Source organism: Mandrillus leucophaeus, unplaced genomic scaffold (genome assembly GCF_000951045.1).
Source record: "Mandrillus leucophaeus isolate KB7577 unplaced genomic scaffold, Mleu.le_1.0 Scaffold158, whole genome shotgun sequence".
Classification (NCBI taxonomy): Eukaryota; Metazoa; Chordata; class Mammalia; order Primates; family Cercopithecidae; genus Mandrillus; species Mandrillus leucophaeus.
In genome coordinates this window covers 2,002,902-2,018,156 of record NW_012101565.1, presented here as the reverse complement: position 1 = coordinate 2,018,156, position 15,255 = coordinate 2,002,902, and the positions used below count along the sequence as shown (strand labels likewise).

The 15,255-nt window shown below is 55.9% G+C and overlaps 1 protein-coding gene across 1 annotated transcript in view; it reads right to left on the bottom strand.

Moving 5' to 3' along the window:
- ADCK5 (aarF domain containing kinase 5) overlaps positions 1-15,255 on the bottom strand; it is a 17,436-nt gene that overhangs the window by 1,406 nt on the left and 775 nt on the right. The window contains exons 2-9 of the mRNA XM_011975699.1: positions 10,481-10,584; positions 8,990-9,139; positions 1,205-1,280; positions 895-1,095; positions 676-816; positions 479-592; positions 268-399; positions 113-196 (exon numbers count right to left, since the gene is read on the bottom strand). Coding sequence (XP_011831089.1) covers positions 113-196; positions 268-399; positions 479-592; positions 676-816; positions 895-1,095; positions 1,205-1,280; positions 8,990-9,139; positions 10,481-10,584 — 1,002 coding nt within the window. The remainder of the gene's footprint in view (positions 1-112; positions 197-267; positions 400-478; positions 593-675; positions 817-894; positions 1,096-1,204; positions 1,281-8,989; positions 9,140-10,480; positions 10,585-15,255) is intronic.

The following is a 15,255-nucleotide window of genomic DNA, read 5'->3' as shown; positions in this document are numbered from 1 at the left end:
GCTGTGCCCACCCCAAGGGCCTGGCCCAGCCCACCTTGCTGGACTTGTCCCAGTGCACGCGGGGCACCACGATGTAGGGGAAGTGCGCCAGCTCCCCCGCGCTCGCACTCACGTCCTTCACCGCCAGTCCCTGGCTCCTGATGGCCTCCACATCGTTGACCTTGCAGCCGGCGCAGAAGTCGGCGGTGAGCACGCGCTGGGGAGAGCAAGAGGCTGGGCTCAGCAGGCCCGGCGCTGTGCCCACCCCAAGGGCCTGGCCCAGCCCACCTTGCTGGACTTGTCCCAGTGCACGCGGGGCACCACGATGTAGGGGAAGTGCGCCAGCTCCTGCGCACAGCGCTCCGCGTTGCGGCCCTCATTCTCGAAGTCCAGCTCCTGGGCCAGGGTCCCCTTCAGGTCCTGGGGGCCAGATGGTGGTTGAGGACCAGCTCTGCCTACGTGCTTGCTCCTGCTGGCCAAGGAAGGGGTGGGGCAGTACCTGGAGGACCCAGCTGAAGCCAAAGCTGGGGTGCATGACCTCAATGAGCCGCAGCAGGAGCTCCAGGGTGTGGATGTCCCCGTCAAAGCGGTCCCGCAGGTCGATGTACTGCACCTGCACTAGGCGAGGGCATGGTGAGGACATGGGGTCCCCTGTGCACTCCGAGTCCACTGCTGAACAAGGTGGTCCCCACATACCTTCACAGCCACGCTGGTGCCATCGTGCAGCTTGGCTCTGTGCACCTGTGCCAGGCTGGCAGCAGCAATTGGCTGGTAGTCAAACTCCTGGAAGAGCTCATGGGGCAGGGCCTGGAAATCCTCAAGAAACAACTCGTCCACCTGGAAGGACAGGTGCTCAGAGCAGCCTGGGGCCACTGCTGGAGCCCCCACCTCCCTCTGCCTCAGCGTAGCACTCACCTCCTGGAAGCCCCGCTTGAGGGCCCTGTCCTCCAGCACACGCAGGGTCTGGGTGTACTCGGGGGGAAGCAGGTGGTTGAAGGAGCACAGCCCCTGGCCCAGCTTCACGTAGAGGCCCCCGTTGCTGATGGCCCCTGCCACCAGGGCATCAGCCGCCCTCTGGTGACACGCAGACATCACCTCCAAGTAGCCCGGGCTGTTCTGACCACAGGCATGGAGAGAACACATGGGGACAGGTGGCTGCCTCCTCAGTCCCACCCGGCCCACCACCTCATGCCCACCACCATGTGCCCAGGGCACCGGGACAAACCTCTTCCACCCCTCGAAGGACAACATTGGTGCACCACCAGTAGTCCAGGGAGATCTGCAGGCCGACCTTCAGAGACCTGTGGGTAGGGGTGGCCTCAGTCTCCAGGGGGACAGGCTCAGGGCCCCAGTGCTTGGTCCTCTTGTCAAAGCCCTCATGGTCTAGCCTCACTCTGGCCAGCCCTTCATGTCCCCAGGGTGAGGCGAAGCCAGGGTCCAGCCTATAGCCCCACAGGCCCGTGTGAGCACAGGGGTGACTGCTGAGCTCATGAAGTGTCCTGTGGCCCTGCAGGTCAGTCTCAGCTCAAGATCAGTAGAACAGGGCCAGGTGCGGTGGCTCATGTCTATTATCCCAACACACTGGGAGGCTGTGGTGGGAGGATTGAGCTCAGGAGTTCGAGTCTGGCCTGGGCAAGATGTTGAAACCCCGTCTCTACCAAAAATACAAAAAATTAGGCAGGCATGGTGGTGCACACCTGTGGTCCCAGCTCCTCAGCAGGCTGAGGCAGGAGGATCGTGTGAGCCCAGGAGGCGGAGGTTGCAGTAAGCCGAAATTGCACCACTATACCCCAGACTGGGCAACAGAGCAAGGCTCCGTCCAAAAAAGATCTGCAGTCGGGTGCAATGGCTCACGCCTGTAATCCCAGCACTTTGGGAGGCCAAGGTGAGCGGATCACCAGAGGCCAGGAGTTCAAGACCAGCCTGGTTAACATGGTGAAACCCCGTTTCTACTAAAAATACTAAAAATTAGCCGGGTGTAGCGGCACACACCTGTAATCCCAGCTACTCAGGAGGCCAAGGCAGGAGTCGCTTGAACCTGGGAGGTGGAGGTTGCAGTGAGCCAAGATCGCACCACTGCACTCCAGCTTGGGCAACAAGAGTGAAACTCGGTCTCAAAAAAAAAAAAAAAAGAAGAGGCTGGGCGTGGTGGCTCACACCTGTAATTCCGGCTACTCGGGAGGCTGAGGCAGGAGAGTCGCTTGAACCTGGGAGGTGGAGGTTGCAGTGAGCCAAGATCGCGCCATTGCACTCCAACTTGGGCAACAAGAGCGAAATTCGGTCTCAAAAAAAAGAGGCTGGGCGTGGTGGCTCACGCCTGTAATCCCAGCACTTTGGGAGGCAGAGGTGAGCAGATCACCAGAGGTCAGGAGTTCAAGACCAGCCTAAGATGGTAAAACCCCGTTTCTACTGAAAACACAAAAAATTAGCCGGGTGTAGCGGCGCACACTTGTAATCCCAGCTACTCGGGAGGCCGAGGCAGCAGTCGCTTGAACTTGGGAGGTGGAGGTTGCAGTGAGCCAAGATCACACCACTGAACTCCAGCTTGGGCAACAAGAGCGAAACTCGGTCTCAAAAAAAAAGAGGCTGGGCGTGGTGGCTCACACCTGTAATTCCAGCACTTTGGGAGGCCAAGGCCGGCAGATCACAAAGTCAAGAGATTGAGACCATCCTGACCAACATGGTGAAACCCCGTCTCTACTAAAAATAACAAAAATTAGCTGGGCGTGGTGATGCGTGCCTGTAGTGCCAGCTACTCGGGAGGCTGAGGCAGGAAAATCACTTGAAGCCAGGAAGTGGAGGTTGCGGTGAGCTGAAATCGCACCACTGCACTCCAGCCTGGCAACAGAGCGAGACTCAAAAAAAGATCTGCAGAATGGGCAGCCTGTGTCCATGCCACCCTCACTCCCTGCCACCCTCAAGGGTGAGATGGGGTAGGGGACAGTATGGATGGTGGTGTCCCCTGGAGAGATGGGGTTCCAAGGCTGTCTGTGAAGGGAAAGGATGGCAGCAAGGGGGCAGGGCTGAGGCAGCAGAGGTCACAGGAGGGTCAAGGTCAGCTGCAGACTGAGGTCCGCTAGGAAGAGAGGAGGACACCAGGAAGGTGGGTCTCCAAGGCCTGGGGAGGCAAGGTCTGCAGGGAAGAAAGCCCAGTTAAGGCAGGAAGTGGGGGACATCCTGGGCGTCTGTTGAGCAGGTACTGGGCTCCTGGGGGAGATTTAGGCAAGAGGATGGGATGCTGGGGTGGAGGGGTGTCCCCAGGCCTAGCCCCAGTTAGGAGGACATCAGGGTGGGGGCCCTGGGGGAACTCTGGGGACCAGCTGGGCAGCCCTGGAATGAGGTGCCAGGCAGCGAGCAGACCACACACAGGTGCACAGGGAGAGGCTGAGGTCAGAGTGGCTTCTCGAAGGCTGGCCATGACCAGAGGCCTGTCCCTGCGTTCTGCGAAGCTCACGTACGTGCCTGGGACAGGGCCCACGGTCATTCCTGATGCGCAGCTCTGCCTGCCCAGGTGGGCTCTGTGTCCCCCATCACTCCAGGGAGACCCCCCCACTCAGGCCCCATTCTGGGCCCCCATAAAGAGCAGAGCACCTGGAGTTTGTTGGTTGGGTTGGGCCAGGGTTTCTTTCTCTTTTTTTTTTGAGATGGAGTCTCGCTCTGTCGCCCAGGCTGGAGTGCAGTGGCACGATCTCGGCTCACTGCAAGCTCTGCCTGCCAGGTTCCTGCCATTCTCCTGCGTCAGCCTCCAGAGTAGCTGGGACTACAGGCGCCCGCCACCTTGCCCAGCTAATTTTTGTATTTTTAGTACAGACAGGGTTTCACCGTGTTCACCAGGATGGTCTCGATCTCCTGCCCTCGTGATCTGCCCGCCTCGGCCTCCCAAAGTGCTGGCAGGCCAGGGTTTCTTTTTGAGATGGAGTTTTGCTCGTTGCCTAGGCTGGAGTGCAGTGGCACGATCTCAGCTCACCACAACCTCCGTCTCCCAGGTTCAAGCGATTCTCCTGCCTCAGCCTCTCAACTAGCTGGGACTACAGGCATGTGTCACCATGCCCAGCTAATTTTGTATTTTCAATAGAGATGGGGTTCTCCTTGTTGGTCAGGCTGGTCTCGAACTCCTGACTTCAAGTGATCCACCTGCCTTGGCCTCCCGAAGTGTTGCGATTACAGGCGTGAGCCACCGCGCCGGGCCGAATTGGGCCAGGGTTTCTAAATGTGCTCTGGGACTCAAAGGCTACTCGGTGGGCCGTGCTGGCTTTGGACCAGAGCGCATCAGCTTTAGACCCCAAGACCCTCGTCGAGACCCAGGCGTGTGAGAGAAACCTAACTGCTTGTGGCAGGCACAGGACTTGCTTGCAATGGTCAGTGACTGACGGGGAAGGCAGGGCCGCCAGCCACCTCGTTTCTGTGGCTGGCACCGAGCTGCCTCAAAAACACTGAAGAAATGAACAGGTGATGGAGCCACCAGCAGACGTTCCATGGCGTTTGCCCGAGAAGGCACAGGGAGAGGCCAAGCCCAGCTGCCCTTTCTGCAAACCAGCCTGCCTGTCCTGACAAGCTGCCCCATCTACCCCTACCTGTGTGCACGAGCACAAGAGCCCAGCAGCACCCTGCGTTCCACAATCAATGCCTGTGTGCATGTGAGCCAACACAACGATTTCTATCACCTAGAGCTGAGTCTGTTGATACAGCAAGCAGTTTTGACACAGAGTCAAGAAAAGTTATATCAAAAATGGTTAGGTCGGGCACAGTGGCTGACACTGGTAATCCCAGCACTTTGGAAGGCCAAGGCGGGTGGATCACCTGAGGTCAACACGGTGAAACCCCGTCTCTACTAAAAATATAAATATTAGCTGGGTGTGGTGGTGCACGCCTGTAGTCCCAGCTACCTGGAAGGGGCTGAGGCACAAGCATCGCTTGAACTTGGAAGGCAGAGATTGCAGTTGCAGTGGCCAAACGCAGTGGCTCACTCCTGTAATCCCAGCACTTTGGGAGGCCAAGGTGGGCAGATCAGCTGCGGTCAGGAATTTGAGACCAGGCTGGCCAGTGTGGCAAAACCCTGTCTCTACTAAAACTACAAAAATTAGCAGGATGTGGTGGCACACGCCTGTAATCCCAGCTACTCGGGAGGCTGAGGCGAGAGAATCACTTGAACCCAGGAGGTGTAAGTTGCAGTGAGCCAAGATTGTGCCACTGCACTCCAGCCTGCGCAACAGAGCGAGACTGTCTCAAAAAAAGTTAATAATAATAATAATAATAATAAAAGGTTCAAATCCTTTTACCCGTGAGGTACTTAAGAGGCCATGTGAAGCTGTGGACTGCAGAGGGAGACGCCCCAAGGGCAGGGCAGGTGCATCTCATTTTAGGTCACATTTGTACACTTAGCGGAACATGTGGGCTGACACGTGAGCCAATATGCGTTGATAAAATTCTTGGAGAGCTTTTACCCTTGGTGCGGGTCTAAGGGGAGCTTTCTACATTTCTAACTTTTCTACTATTAAAATTTGTTATAGTAAACACAACACTTTTGTAACAAAAGTTAAAGATGTGAAAAAGTCCCATAGACTTGTGCTTGGGGGAGAAGGGATTTAATTTTTTTTTTTTTCTTAAGATGGAATCTCGCTCTGTCGCCCAGGCTGGAGTGCAGTGGTGCGATCTCGGCTCCTACAAATTCTGCCCCCGTGCTCACACCATTCTTCGGCCTCAGCCTTCCAAGTAGCTGGGACTACAGGTGCCCACCACCACACCCGGCTAATTTTTTGTATTTTTAGTAGAGACGGGGTTTAACTGTGTTCATCAGGATGGTCTCGATCTCCTGACCTGGTGATCCACCCGCCTCATCCTCCCAAAGTGCTGGGATTACAGGCGTAAGCCACTGCACCCAGCATTGCCTCACAGAACATTTTCTTTTTCTTTTTTTTTTTTTTTTTGGAGACGGAGTCTCGCTCTGTTGCCCAGGCTGGAGTGCAGTGGCCGGATCTCGGCTCACTGCAAGCTCCGCCTCCCAGGTTTACGCCATTCTCCTGCCTCAGCCTCCCCAATAGCTGGGACTACAGGCGCCCGCCACCGCGCCCGGCTAGTTTTTTTGGTATTTTCTTTCTTAGTAGAGACACGGTTTCACCGTGTTAGCCAGGATGGTCTCAATCTCCTGACCTCGTGATCCGCCCGTCTCGGCCTCCCAAAGTGCTGGGATTACAGGCTTGAGTCACCGCGCCTGGCCAACACAGAGCATTTTCAACATTGCTGTATGTTTGAAGTTTTTCACAATAAAATGTTGGAGGCCGGGTGTGGTGGCTCGCACCTATAATCCCAGCACTTTGGGAGGCTGAGGTGGGCGGATCACTTGAGGTCAGGAGTTCAAGACCAGCCTGACCAACATAGAGAAACCCGCGTCTACTAAAAAATACAAAATTAGCCAGGTGTGGTAGAGCGTGCCTGTAATCCCCAGCTACTCAGGAGGCTGAGGCAGGAGAATCCCTTGAATCTGGGAGGCAGAGGTTGCGGTGAGCCGAGATCGCACCATTGCACTCCAGCCTGAGCAACAAGAGTGAAACTCCGTCTCAAAAAAAAAAAGTATCAGTGAGTACTAAATGCTGGAAGGAGGCCGGGTGCGGTGGCTCACGCCTATAATCCCAGCACTTTGGGAGGCTGAGACAGATGGATCACTTGAGGTCGGGAGTTCAAGACCAGCTTGGCCAACATGGAGAAACCCCGTCTCTACTAAAAATTAAAAAATTAGCCGGGCGTGGTGGCAGGTGTCTGTAATCCAAGATACTTGGGAGACTGGGGCTGGGAGAATTGCTTGAACCCAGGAGGCAGAGGCTGCAGTGAGTCGAGATGTCACCACTGTACTCCAGCCTGAGCGACAGAGCAAGACTCCGTCTCAATAAAGAAAGAAAGAAACAAACAAACTGCAGGATGGAGGAGCAGTGAGAACAGACGCATCATCTCAATTGCCTCCATATGGCTAATTACAAGGGAATCAAAAGGGGAAACTGAAATCGTGTGCCCCCGGCAGGACAGAAGCAAAGCAGTGTCACCCCTGTGTGATTCCTGCCCAAACGGATGACTGAGTATGAACACGAGCGAACATTAGACAAACTCGCATTGAGAAAACAGGAAGCAGTGAAATGTTTCTGTAAAAGATGAGATGGGGAATATTTTAGGCACTGTGGCCATGCATGAGCACATGGGCAGGGCTGTGTTCCCATAAAGCTTTATTTACAAATCGGACAGCTGCCACACTGGGCCCCTGCATTTGGCCCAGGGAGTCTTGTTGTATAATAATTACAAGCCTGTAATCGTCAAAGGTGTCCAATCATGTACAATGTACCCAAAGAGAGGTCGGACCTTTGTCCCTTCTTAGTCCTCAGAACTTCCTGAGTGATAAGGAGTGCCTCTGTTTTCCATGGTGGCCCTGAGGTTTATGCTAAGGAGGGACTCAGGGCGAAGACCCGCCACTTTGGGCCCTATGGGGATGGGAGTGGGAGGGCTGGGGCTGGAAACTGAGTTCCTGGGATTTTCTGAGAAACTGGAGATTTTCAATCAATCCCGCCCAAGTATTAGTACCCCAATAAAAACTCCAGGCAGGGCCCATGCGGTGGCTCACGCCCGTAATCCCAGCACTTCAGGAGTCCGAGGCGGGTGGATCACTTGAGGTGATCCCAGTTCAAGACTAGCCTGGCCAACATGGTGAGACCCTATCGCTACTGAAAATACAAAAATTAGCCGGGCATAGTGGTGGGCACCTGTAATCCCAGCTACTCGGGAGACTGAGGCAGGAGAATTGCTTGAACCCGGGAAGTGGACGTTGCAGTGAGCCGATATTACACCACTGCACTCCAGCCTGGGCAGCAAGAGCAAAACTCCGTCTCAAAAAATAAAAAAATAGTAAGTTAAATAAAAAATTACAAATAAAAAAAATAAGTTAAATTTAGGCCAGGTATGGTAGCTCATACCTGTAATCCCACCCTTTTGGGAGGCTGAGGCAAACAGACCACCTGAACTCAGGAGTTCGAGACCAGCCTGGGCATCATGGCAAAACCCCATCTCTACTAAAAATACAAAAAATTAGCCGGGCGTGGTGGCGCACGCCTGTAGTCCCTGCTACTCGGGAGGCCAAGGCATGAGAACCGCTTGAACCTAGGATATGGAGGTTGCAGTGTCCGGCTATCTGCAAGCTTCCACTCACTGCTGGAGGAAATTTCTGTGAAGTTTCTGGTGAAGTCCCTGAAGGCACCAGAAGCCAAGGCACTTGCTGAGAAACTGACCTAGGCCTGGCAGATGCTCAGAGGCAGGCAGAACAGGACCATACCCTCCCTGCCTCCTTCCTGCTCTGCCACTCCATTCAAAGGGGCTTTGGGCTAACAGGTTTCTCTCAAAGCCGAGAGCTGGCTCCGCGAGGCTCAGGCTAGGCAGGGCTTTGTGGCTGCAGGAATTCTGAGATCTGACCAAAAGCAGGAATGCCCGCCCAAGGGTTCCAACAGAATGTGTCCCCACCCTCCCCCTGAGTTCTGCACTGTAAGGTAAAGGAGGAAGAAAGGGCCCTGACAGCAAAAACCCAATTTTGCCCATCTTCAGGGGCAGAGACAGAGGCAGCCTCCTCTCCCAGGCCCAAACCTTGGAATGGGGTGAGAAGAGAAGGAAGGCAGGGCAGCTGCTTCTCTGCCAGCCTAGAAGCCTGAGGGAGAAGGCCCGGGCCCAGGGCTGGAGCCCCTCCCCACTCAGGCCAAGGCTGATCTGGGGAAGGGCCTGTGGCGGCTGCATCCAGTGTGGAGGACCCTGGTCCACGCCCCGCCCCACAGGCCCGGCAGGGCTCACTGTCCCTTCAGCCAGTGCCTTCCCATGTAGGGAAGGGTGCCTGAAAGCCATCTGTAGAATCCTCAGCAAAGCCCTGCAGCCCTCCCAGCCGCACCCCCATGCCTGTGAGGGCATCTGGAGCAGGCACTCCTGCACAGCGCACCCCCCGCCCGCCACGCCGCACCCCCCGCCCCCCGCTGCTGGGCCCTCCTACCTGCCAAAGCGCCCCATGCCATCCACCACGAGCCGCATCCTCCTCTTCTCCCGCGCCTCTGCCGTGACATAGCGGGCTCCAAGGAGCAGGGGCGCCCCAACGACTGCGGTGGAGAGCACCTTCCTCCACAGGGGTGTGGGGCTCGAGAACCTGAGGGGAGACAACACAGCCTGCAGGCGCCACCCCCACATTCAGCTGGCTCTGACCTCTGCCCCCCGCCTCCCCGAGCACCACCTCTCACTCCTGTGTGCACAGCCATTCTCACAGTGTGGTCAGCAGAGAACACCACTGTATCAGTGTCCCCGTCCCTGAGCCCCTGCACCAGATACCCCTGCACCAAAGCCTGGCACCAGATGGCCGTAAGGGGCAGGTCTCATTTGGGTCTGTCCGGAGACCCAGCCAACGGGGCCGTGGGACATGGAAACGGCTCCTCAGGTAAAGGAAACAACTCAATAGCAGGTCTGTGCTCCTCATGGACCAGGGCCACCTACGCTGTGAAGAATCACAGCCACTGTCCACCTCGCAGGGTTCGACTGGATGGTCATCAGCACAGCAGAGACAGAGAAGATGTGAGGTCAGCACGTGCAGAGTCACGTGGCAGTACAGAGCAAGGAACAAAGCTTCGCCCACGCTGAACATAGTAGAATCCCCACACATGCTGTATACAGCAGGAGCCCAATACTCGCTGAATACAGCAGGAGCCCAATACTTGCCAAATATAGCAGCAGCCTGATACAGCAGGAGCTCTACGCATGCTGAACACAGTAGGAGCTCCATGTATGCTAAATGCAGCAGGAAACCCATGATGCTGAGTGCGGCAGGCACCTGAGCACCCATCTGTTTCTACACCCGGCCGCAGGTGCCTGAACACTCATCTTTTTCTGCATCCAGCCACATCTGTCCCAGGGACACAGGTTCTCCTACTGCAGAGCTCTCGGAAGAAGGAGACCCCTGCCAGGTTCACCGAGCCAGTGGCACTCGGGCAGCTCACCCTGCCTGCCCTGCCTGGCCGCGTCTACCCTCCACAGTCTTCCTGCCTTGCCACCGCCCATCTGCCCACTGTGGTCCAGACTTGCTGGCCTCACGACCTTGTCTGGCCTTTCCTTCTGCTCAGAACCCTCCCTCTACATCTCTTCTTGCTGCTCCTCCTCTTGTGTGACCCCCGCCTACAGTCGCCCCGCCCTCCTCCAGGCTCTGAATGACCCGGTTTGCTCTTCTGAGCGGGCGCTCCATGTGCACCCTTCCTGATTTGCTAGCTGTCCGCTCTAAACGCTGTGGTCAGGGCGTGCCCACCCCGGGCATGGTCCCATGGGTCAGGACCTGGGGGTCTCTAGTCCCAGCACACCGCACTGAGGAGCAAACATATCTTGTCTCGGTTGGGAGTACAGGAGAAGGACCAGCCTCAGGCCCTCGACCGCCACCTCTGCATGCACACAGACACCATCCCTGCTGGCCTGGGTGAGAGGCACATGCCTGTGGAGGACTCATTACCTTGGAGGAAGGACCCTGACGTTTCTCCTGAAGAATGCAGCAGGGGACGGCCAGGGCTTCTGCCTGCTGTGCAGCAGAGCAGAGTGGAAATGGCAAAGCTGCAACTGCAAAGAGAGGAAATTGTGTGGGGTCGAATGAGGCCAGGACACGCCCCTGCCCTCAACCACTACCAGTGCTTACAGGAGTCTGAGTCAGCCTAACCCTAAATCTAATGTATGAGTCCATTCTCACACTGCTCTAAAGAACTACCCAGGCCGGGCGCAGTGGCTCACGCCTTTAATCCCAGCACTTTCGGAGGCCGAGGCGGGTGGATCATCTGAGGCCAGGAGTTCGAGACCAGCCTGATCGACGTGGTAAAAACCCATCTCTACTAAAAATACAAAATTGGCTGGGCATGATGGCGCATGTGTATAATCCCAGCTACTCGGGAGGCTGAGGCAGGAGAACTGCTTGAACCTGGGAGGTGGAGTTTGCAGTAAGCCGAGATTGCGCCACTGCACTCCAGTCTGGGCAACAGAGAGAAACTCCATCTCAAAAAAAAGAGAACTACCCAAGACTGGGTAATTTATGAAGAAAAGAGGTTTGTTTATTTTTTTTAAGATGGAGTCTCACTCCGTCTCCCAGGCTGGAGTGCAATGGCATGATCTCGGCTCACTACAATCTCCGCCTCCCGAGTTCAAGTGATTCTCTTGCCCCAGCCTTCTGAGTAGCTGGGACTACAAGCATGCACCACCACATCCAGCTACTTTTTACATTTTAGTAGAGACGGGGTTTCACCATGTTGGCCAGGCTGGTCTAGAACTCCTGACCTCAAGTGATCTGCCCTCCTCAGCCTCCCAAAGTGCTGGGATTACAGGCATGAGCCACCGTGCCCCGCCTGGGTTTAACTGACTCATAGTTGCACAGGCTGTCCAGGAAGCACCACTGAGAGGTCTCAAGAAACATGGCAGAAGGCAAATGGGAAGCAAGCACAGTATGGGTGAAGCAGTGGGGGAGCGGAGAAAGAGAGACAGAGAGAGGGCCAGCGAGAGGGCAAAGGGGAAAGTGTCACACACACTGTTAACTCATCAGATCTGAGAACTCACTATCACGAGAACAGCAAGGGGGATCTGCCCCCATGATCAGGTCACCTCCCAACGAGCCCTTCCTTCAACACTGGGAATCACGACTCGGTGAGCTTTGGGTGGGGACACAAAGCAAAGCCACATCACCCAGTTAGTCAGCAAAGACTGTCAGCACTGGCTCACGCCAGGACGCCAGGCCCCCAGGTTTGACTCCGGAATGGAAACACTATCCTACCTCCTAGGAGGAAGGCTGAGAGTCACAGTAGCACAGGAGAGAAGGCTAACGCAGCTTAACCAGGGCTGAGGCCTCGGATGCTGACAGTTCACCAAACACCCCGTCTTTGAATGTCCCCTCAGTTTCTGCAGGAAGAGATGGCGTCACCGTCCGGCTCATCTGGGACCTACCCCGTCCCTGCCCCTGCACTCTCTTGGCAGCACCCTGACCTGTCATTTGCTATTTCCTGCTGCTGAGACCACTGACCAGTGGCCAGAGGAAAGCAGTCCTCATCTCAGAAGGAAGCGGCAACAGTGCCCAGCCACGGAATCAGACAGCAGATGCCAACCTTGAAGGTGGACGCCCGGACGGGAGGAGTGGCCTTGTAGGTCACTGTTCTGACAGCAAATGAAGAAACTTACAACTTACTGAGACTCCACAGACAGGGACCCTGTACAGCTTCTACTTGGAGGAGGGGAAGACATGCCACAGCTAGCAGGACACACGTGAAAAAGCCCTCAGGGCCGGGCGCGGTGGCTTATGCCTGTAATCCCAGCACTCTGGGAGGCCGAGGAGGGTGGATCATAAGGTCAGGAGATCGAGACCATCCTGGCCAACATGGCGAAACTCCGTCTCTACTAAAAATACAAAAAAAGTAGCCAGGTGTGATGGCGCATACCTGTAATCCCAGGTACTTGGGAGGCTGAGACAGGAGAATCGCTTGGACTTGGTAGGCGGAGGTTGCAGTGAGCCAAGATCGAGACACTGCACTCCAGCCTGGGCGACAGAGCAGGACTCCATTTAGAAAAATACATACATAAACAAAGAAGCCCCACCACAAGTCTCTTGACACATCGTGCTGCTTTATTTTTGTGTCTATGAAAACACCACATAGAACTTAAAGTATAATTAAAAAGAAAAAAGAAAGAGAGAAAGAAAGAAAGAAAGAAAGAAAGAAAGAAAGAAAGAAAGAGAGAGAGAGAGAGAGAAAGAAAGAAAGAAAATACAGCTCTCACCAGAAACCTTGGTCTCCTGATCACACTTGACCTATGATGAGGTCTTACAACTCCCTCAACCCCAAATTCTCCAACTGAGAGCTCTTCTAAAAAGTCAGGCTTTGGGGGAAAAGGACAGTGCATAGCCAGTCATGCCCCCCGGCGCAGACGCTAACATGGTCCTCAACACTGGACCTAGTAAGGAACTGACTTGCCAGCTGGTTTCTGGCCAGAGCTCAGAGCCCTGGAGAAAATTTCAAGGACTCCAAACAACACAAAAGCCAAAGGAAAAGTCCACGACCTCCTCTCCCTAGAAGACGGGCTGACAGAAACCTCTGCTTGGCGAGGTCACACCCAGCAAGTGCTGATTCACAAGGAAAACCCGAGGCAGCCGGGCAGCGACTTGTAGGTGGGTCATCTACCTGCTGCCTACTCAACCTGCACCTCCTGACACTGGCCACCTCTGGTGCCAGCGTGTGCACGGCCAGAGGCCCCGCGATCAGGCAGCCGTTCCCAGGGACTGTGGAGAGACTCCGAACAGCAGCTCATAAGTGGCTGCAAGGGAGCTACCTCCAGGTGGGCATCCCCACCACCACCCACCACATCTGTTACCAACAACGCAAGCTGCTTGCGTTTCAACGGGCTCCACTGAGTAGGTGAGGCTGGGAAAGTCATGGCTATCTGATCGCTATCTCCAACAACAGTTTTCTGCTCTCTCCTCAGGAACCAACACTGCAGAAGGGGCTCCAGCTGCGTCTCTCACCCCTATTCTCATCCAGGACAGAGATCCCTCCAGTAGACCCCGGGCCACCATCACCCTACCCTGGTCCACCAGCAGCCTCACTCATGCCCACGCCCAGCTCCATCTTGCTCACCGTGGTCCTATCCTGCCACTGCCCTCATCACACGCCAGCGTGACTATTAACTTACAGAATCTGTCTCCCCAATAGACTGTGAGCAGGGCCACCTCTCACCATCTCTGAACAAGCAGGCACTCAATGAATGCCTGCCGAATGAGACCAACAGCTGTGAAGCACAGGACTGAACAGAACCCCACATGCCAACAGGCAGCAGGTCACAGGCAAGAGATGGCAGCAGCCCCTGCCTCAGGCTGGTCCTGGACACAACCCAAGTAGGGCCCATGAGGCTGTGCAACAGCCTGGCTCCTTTGAATGTGGGGTGCCCAGCACACCCAGACCATCCTCTCTGAAATTCCATCACACAGGAGAGCTCCCCAAGGTCCAGAGAGGTTATGGGTGGGGCGGCAAGCCTGCAGCCACACCTCCCAGAAAGACTTCCCAGAGCCCCATCCAGGGCAATTCTCACGTGACACACAGCCCCAACCTCACCCAGAACATGACCTCTAAGCTGCCAGAAGATAAGCAGTCTTTTAGACGGTGAATTCTCAGGGCCTTCCCCCCACACTCTTGAGCCGTCCCTGGTGACACTTATCCCTGCAGCTCCCCTCACTTCCAAAGCCTCGCAGTTTAGACAAGACGAAACAGGTGCCCTCGGCCCCCACCTCTCAGGCTTCCTACAGTGAGAGTGCAGTCGGTCTGCACACACAGAAACAACGCCCTTTCCAGAGTGGCTTTAGACCACAGCTGACTACCTTGAGAGCAGCAAGTGTCTGAGTGGTAACAGTCACACAGGTATCACGAAGTTCACAACCAAAGGGCGTGCTTTGGCCACAGAACCACGTGCATGTTCAATCGTGTCTGGTTTTCCAGCACCTGCAGATGAGGAAGATGCAGGTCCCACAGACAGGCTCGTCCACAGCAGTGAGAAGCAACTGCTGAGTCTCAGAATGACGCCAAAAACTAAAAACCACGAACGGATGACCAGAGCCTGGGGAACCCAACAGCCCTGTGCCCAACAGGAGGGGAAACTGAGGCACATAACTGTCCCCAAAGTTAGGAAGAGACAGATTGGGAGTCTGGGCGGGGTAAGTGGGTCTGGCGACTACACACGCCGTCCTTCTCCCAGGGTGTGTGACCCTCTCAGCCCCAGCCAGCCCTCAAACGTAGACTGGACCCAGCCCTGCTCACTGGCCATGAGCAGCTCCTAACCAGGGGCTAAACCAACCTGTCCAATCGCTGGGGTTGGGGAGGGACTGAGTGACCTGCACGTGGGAAGACTCTGTCACCTGAAAGGAGCTGCACTGAAGGCCACCTCCCCATCCCATGAAGCACCCTGGGGTCACACAGCTGGGCTGGGGCACGAGTGGGCCGTCCATGCGTGCTATTAATAGCCAGACTGTCAAGGCTAGCTTATCGCCAAACACAAGCTCTGCTGACATTCCAAGAAAAAAAAGGAACGGTGCCAGGAGCCCCTTCCATCTCTTCGGGAAGGGGGCGGGTAAGATGCGTGTCAAGGCCTCTGCCCCGCCCCCTCGCAGTCCTAACCGCAGGGACAGTGGAACGGGACCCAGCGGCCACGTGGGAGCGGGGAGACGCCGAGGGCCTGAGAGAGGGGGCCTCGGAGCCGTGGGAAGCGCGCCTC